Source organism: Notothenia coriiceps, unplaced genomic scaffold (assembly GCF_000735185.1).
Source record: "Notothenia coriiceps isolate Sejong01 unplaced genomic scaffold, NC01 NC01_scaffold00000339, whole genome shotgun sequence".
In the NCBI taxonomy this organism is placed as follows: Eukaryota; Metazoa; Chordata; class Actinopteri; order Perciformes; family Nototheniidae; genus Notothenia; species Notothenia coriiceps.
In genome coordinates this window covers 12966342-12972321 of record NW_011333040.1, presented here as the reverse complement: position 1 = coordinate 12972321, position 5980 = coordinate 12966342, and the positions used below count along the sequence as shown (strand labels likewise).

Here is a 5980-nt window from a genome sequence, read left to right as displayed (position 1 = left end):
GGGGGGGGGCATGCTAGATATATTTCAAGGAATATTTTGCAGTGTATTCGTTTTCTTGCCAAGAGTTAGATGATAAGATTGATACTATTCTCAGCCTAGCTAGCTCTTTACTCTTGTTCCCAGTATTTTTTTTCTAAGCTAAGCTAACTGTCTGCAATGTTTGAAGTTAGTTGCTGGATTAATTATTGGCCAGCAGCAGTGACTTCCACACTGAAGGTTTAAATGTAGCATTCACACAATAGTGGTATTGAAGTGGAAGATATCAGATTCTTGTCAAAACATTTAGTGATTAAAAAACAAGATGGACTGTGGTGGTGAACACATATCCATGAACTTGGCTGCCTTAATATTGTGTGTATTGTTTTCTCACTTTGGAAACACCATCACCAAGTTTTACATGCAGTCACCACCACCACCATGCAAAGACAAAATCTCAATCACGTCCAAAACAAAGTCCTTGCCTCGAGAGCTTACCCGCAGTGGTACCTGCCGCCATGGTGGCGGCCACAGGAGACTGGCGCTTACTCACTTTGGACATAAATTTGAACAGAATACCATCTCGTGCCATGGCAAAGAGAATACGTGGCAGAGGGAACATGGAGCCCAACAGGCTAGGAAGAAGAGGGTTCATGGTTAAGTAGAGGGCATTCTGGGAAAAAAAAAACATGACACCTGCACAACCGTGAAAGAACAACATGTAGATATCGAGGGAAAACTTCAGAATAACTGGATCATTTGAAAAAGGACTGATAAAGGGTGGGTCAATTTCTGTAACCAAATTATTATTTGCATCTTTGCTTTTGTCTTTCACAGTTGATTGGTGGAGAAAGATTAGCAGGAGGAATCTCTTTGGTTGCTCCCCATCTCTCACCTGCTACTACACCGGAGGTCATAGTGGCAATAAGTGGGGTCTTCGTCTTAGGATTGATTCGGGCTAAGACTTTGAAAAGCACACCATCCTGTGCCATAGCATAGATTACACGAGGCATGGGGAAAATGGAGCCCAGCAGACTGCATGAGACAGCAGAGACATGCAAGACCAACACGTTAGTCAAAAAGCCCCAAAACACACACATGTACACCAACAATCAAATCATCAAAGCTTCAGAGCATGCATAAAGTCAATAAAGTGTCTTTCTTCCCTTTTGGCATTTAGTCATCACTAATTAGTTATCAAAACTTTGATATATGCATTAGAATAGATCAAACTCTGCTTTTAAGGTTAAAATACATATCACTAATGTCACATTTTTAAGTTTTTAATCAAATTAAGTTGTTTTTTATCGGTTTTGAGAGCTGGTTTGGAGTAAAATTTATAAGGGTAAATGCCGTTGACTACACCCTTAACACCAATTTCAAACTAACTTATCTGAAACCTTCATTGGTTCTAATCAGATTTAAAGAATGCAGATCATGGGATAAGTAAGTGACTGATATTCATGTTTGTGAAAAGGTTTGTAGATGGAAAATTGAGAGGAAACTGATATAGCAAACCTTCAGGGAAGAAAGACATAATTAAGTAACACCAATATATTTTATATAGTATAATATATATATAAATATATATATATATAGACAACCTTACGTATACTGTATATGACACTTGAATTATACATAGTAAATTACAAACACGTGCAGGTACTGAAAACAGATAGAATTAAAAGGGACAATTCCTGCCATTTTATGTGTATGTCCAATTTAATTGATTGAAGCAATAACTTCCTCAGTGAATGCCGGACCATGAACGGGATTTCATTGCTGTTAAATCTGTTGTTTTTCCTGCATCCAGTGCTGTCATTTAACGTGACGTACTTGGAGGAATTAAAAAACGACAGCCAACTTTAGCTTGGATATTTAGTCATCGCTTATGGGAAGCTAGAAATCCGCTAATCGTAGAATACAGCACACACTGAGAAGTGCTTTGCTTCAACCGGCTACAATTACCAACAAAAGCGATTGGACATCACCGGAAAATGTTGTGCATTCTCCCTTTAAACACTGCGCCTATTATGTCCCATTAGGCTAAATGAATCAATCCAATAATAAGACAGATAGACAGAGATAAGTGGTCAGAACCTTTGACCACATCTCCTTTACCATTATCACCAATGTATAGCAAGCACATCAATCAGAAATTAAAGTCATATTAGATATTCTGATTGCTCAGATACAGTAAATCTAGCATCTAAATACCATAAATATTTAGTCCTATTTTAGAACAGCAGATCCAGAGCTTACCTGGTGGAGAGGGCACACAGTGAACCTGCAGCGACCACATATTTGGCAGGGCCCCAGCCCACATACTCAAAAGCCATGGGCAGAGGGCTCTTCTCGTCCAGCAGGTAGTAAGGCATCATCAGTGTGAGCGCAGCCGACACACCGAAGTACGCCAGGAAACACACGGTCAGCGACACCACGATGCCGATGGGAATGGCTTTCTGAGGGTTCCTCACCTCCTCGCCTGTTTCACGCAGAGGCACAAACATCTTTACATTGAGCTTAGATGAAATCAGACTATAACCCAACCTTTCAGTGGCTCACCTGTGGTTGCAATGCAGTCAAATCCGACAAAAGCGTAAAAGCAGGTGGCAGCTCCAGCTAAGGTCCCACTGAACCCGAAAGGCATAAATCCTCCTACTCCATAATCACTGGTCACATTGGTCGTTACCGACAAGTTCCTGAAACATCAAACTGAACTCAACACAAAACCAGCCTAAAAGTACATCTGATATGGAATGGCTTTGCATTGATGTACTTCACATATAAACCTATACCACAAATGGTTATGGGTTAATAAATTACCGTTTAACTATGGTGACATTTATGAGGGATTCTTCAGATATCTTCCAGTTCGCCGAATCTCCTTTGACAAAACCAGAAATTATGACGAACAACAGTACAAGCACGTTGACTGAAGTGAAGACTTTATTGACCCAGGCTGACTCCTTCACCCCAAACGACAGGAGTCCTGGGACAAACAAAAAGGCAAAAGAGTTCAGTTTTATCTTTTAATGTCCAGAAGTTACAAAGTGTGTCATCATTATTATTCTTATAAATAATTTGGAGTTTCACAATATAACGGTATGGATAACACTAACACCCACCAATGTCCCGCCACTATTTTAAAGGAGAATTGTGCAACGAGATGTAAATAGATGATTGTGGGGTATTTCAGACCAGAGCTAAATGGAGAGATGTACAAACCTCTATTTTCTTTACGTTTTCACAAAAGCAGGACCATTTTTAAATCTGGTTAAGATAAACAAATATTGCATAAACCCTTCAACTGTGGACTTTGACAAACAACCAAACACTAGCGCATTGTTAGGCCACACCGACCAATTTTAGCCTGAGGGTCAGAAAGGGGGGTTTATCCAAACCAAGTTTAAATCCCTGGACTGCGATGAATCTGACTACAGGAAATTAATACGAAGTTCTCTACTCAACTACTGACGATACTGAACCCTGAGGTTGCAAAGAAGCTGTAGTTGGACCGGGCTCTTCCCAGATGTGATTGTGTGACTGTGGGAAAGAGAAACGAGGTGTTGCTGATACCTACTGTAGCAGGGTGATCAGGGAGTTTTTAAAAACAGAAAGGGGTTGAATGTTGTGTCCTAGTGGACTCACATTGCTTTAACCTGTTAAGCAAAAAGTGTCCTGCCATCCCTTAATTGGATTATGATAGCTCATGAGAGTTGTCTGTGTTGAACAAAATGTAGAAATCTTAATTTGTCTTTTCTCAGTAGCCTCTGTAGCAACATATCAGAATATTTGGATTTCAAGGCTTTATTTGCTGCCTCACCAGAAAGCAGCAGTATCAGGCAGACGGCAAAGAAGTCCGGGTACTGAGCCAGACCAGGAGAGTTCATGCTGAAGTACGTCTTACAGAAAACCTCGATGTGGCCTCCTATCATGTCATCAAATGTGCCACTCCAAGCCCTGGCAACTGAGGAGGTACCTGTAAGAAGACAAAAAATTATCAGCACCATCTTGAAGTTCATTGGACCCAAAGACTGCTACGAACTTACCAATCACATAGGAGAGGATGAGGTTCCACCCAGTGATGAAGGCCCAGATCTCTCCAACAGTCACGTAGCTATAAAGGTAAGCAGAGCCGGTTTTGGGGACGCGCGCACCGAACTCAGCGTAACACAGACCGGCCATAACGGACGCTAATGCAGCGATTAGGAAGGAGATCACTATACTGGGGCCAGAGTCGCCTTTGGCCACCTCTCCGGCCAGGATGTAGACACCGGCGCCCAGAGTGCTGCCAACTCCCAGGGCGATGAGGTCGACGGTTCCTAGGCAGCGGCACAACTTGGAGTCCTCCAGGTTGTTCATGTCAACCACTTTCCTGCGCACCAGGGAGCGGCTGAACGACAGAACCTGCTCCAGCATGTTGACACCTGCTGACAGATGGAAAGAGAGAAGAAAAGATTGAAAATACCTGTGAAACCGAGGTCTGGCATAACAACGCTTTACTTCTAGCCAAACATTTCAAGATTAATATAATTCAAACTGTGCAGAATATGAGAAGAAACTGTTTGATCTCACCCAATCATCACTAATATTCTTTATCATCAATACTTGCACATTCAATAGAAGGAACACAATCCGTGAAACCAAAGGTCAGGTGTGAGGGCTTGAGCTCCACCTGCTTTGCATTTGCAGCTCATAGAAAGTGTTCTCTTGCAAACAAAGGCTGAAAGGTTGCATAACATGTTGAGTAAAAGTTGGGATTGCTTTAGAACTATTGAGACAGATGTTAAGTCTACAAACTATGACGTGCATTTTAGGAATGCTGCCAAGTGCTACATCGTGGTAAAGTTTAAACAGTAATGGTGTTCCATTTAAATCTATTGTTTGGGGTTACGGTGCAGATCTAAGTTGTCAAAGAACTGCATTCAAAAAGGGACCATTGATGCACCATTGTAACACCATACAGACATTCCAGTATCTCGCTTTGCTAATTACATAATAATAAAACATAATAAGATGAACTGCAGTCCTCTTTGTATTCATTGTTTCTCTTTTCATTATGCATATTGCTGGGGATCCTGCCTGCATGAATACAATAAGATAAATGAAGAATGAAATATGCCCAGTGAATAGCTCGCTTTTGATGTTGAAGCTTCTTCTTGGAACCAAAATTCTGATTTTCTGTACTGTTAATTAACACTGACAGCCATCCAAAATATGCATTGACCTCCATTTAAAAGTGTGGTGGAGATGAGTTATGGCTGCGACAGCTCATTAGCATTACAATGAGGGCTGTACAGCGTCCCTTTATAGAATACAGTGAATGAAAAAGTATGACACTTTAGGTTTTGAAACTGACAATACACATTGCATGAGATGCATCAGTATTTCCCCCTCTCTTTGGCCTACATGCATACGTCCTAATAGGTTCCAGATACCCAAAGGGATTTCTTACATACATAAATACATACATATAATGCATGTTTTATATTTAACATCAACATCTATTACTCTAACAAGACCTGCATGATCAGAACAAAATAACAGCTACTGCAGAAGTTTGTTAAATTATAGAATTAGTTATTCTAAATAAAAACATAAACATTATTTCACTAAAGACATGTGCATACCTGTGTGGATTTGACAAGTTGAGGTTTAGACACTGAACAGGGACAAAAAAGCCTGTCAGAAGTGTCAGTGCGTTTTTCCAGTTTGCAGAGCAGATCAGCTGCATGTGAAGCGCAGGTAAAGTCGAATAAGATCCACTGCTCCCATGAAGTGCTGCCTGGAAACTCAGCTGTAACTCTATTTCATACGCTGGCATGTACACTGAGCAGATCAGAACTTTCTTACGCCTCCCCTCACTGTTTCTTCATAGGATCTGCCCTCGCCTTGCCCCTCTAGAATCCAGCCTCCAGTCCCTCCGCTGCCAGGGGAGTGACGTCCCCTGAGCAGGGAGGCGAAAAGGGAGGAGGGGGCCCCAGGGAATTAGAATGGGGGG

General features: G+C 41.4%; 1 protein-coding gene across 2 annotated transcripts; it reads right to left on the bottom strand.

Annotated features, from left to right (window-relative positions):
- Nucleotides 1-618: 618 nt before the first annotated feature.
- On the bottom strand, nucleotides 619-5873 carry LOC104946365 (cationic amino acid transporter 2-like). 2 transcript variants are annotated; one of them, XM_010772192.1, is made up of 7 exons: nucleotides 5610-5873; nucleotides 4029-4409; nucleotides 3803-3958; nucleotides 2803-2968; nucleotides 2542-2678; nucleotides 2239-2461; nucleotides 619-1011 (listed from the first exon to the last, which is right to left on the bottom strand). In XM_010772192.1, exons 2-7 carry the CDS (start codon nucleotides 4396-4398, stop codon nucleotides 783-785), a joined length of 1281 nt encoding a protein of 426 aa, XP_010770494.1. In that variant the 5' UTR covers nucleotides 4399-4409; nucleotides 5610-5873; the 3' UTR covers nucleotides 619-782. The 2 variants fall into 2 exon arrangements, with proteins under 2 accessions (XP_010770494.1, XP_010770500.1); XM_010772198.1 differs by having other exon boundaries at nucleotides 4029-4406.
- Nucleotides 5874-5980: the final 107 nt, after the last annotated feature.

Bases quoted from the DNA above. Each gene is read 5' to 3' on its own strand.
- LOC104946365 (XM_010772192.1), bottom strand. From the start codon at position 4,398: ATGCTGGAGCAGGTTCTGTCGTTCAGCCGCTCCCTGGTGCGCAGGAAA. The intron at 3,959-4,028 runs GTAAGTTCGTAG...GTCTTCTTACAG, and splicing joins CATCCTCTCCTATGTGATTG to GTACCTCCTCAGTTGCCAGG. The intron at 1,012-2,238 runs GTAAGCTCTGGA...TGTCTCATGCAG, and splicing joins CTGTGTGCCCTCTCCACCAG to TCTGCTGGGCTCCATTTTCC.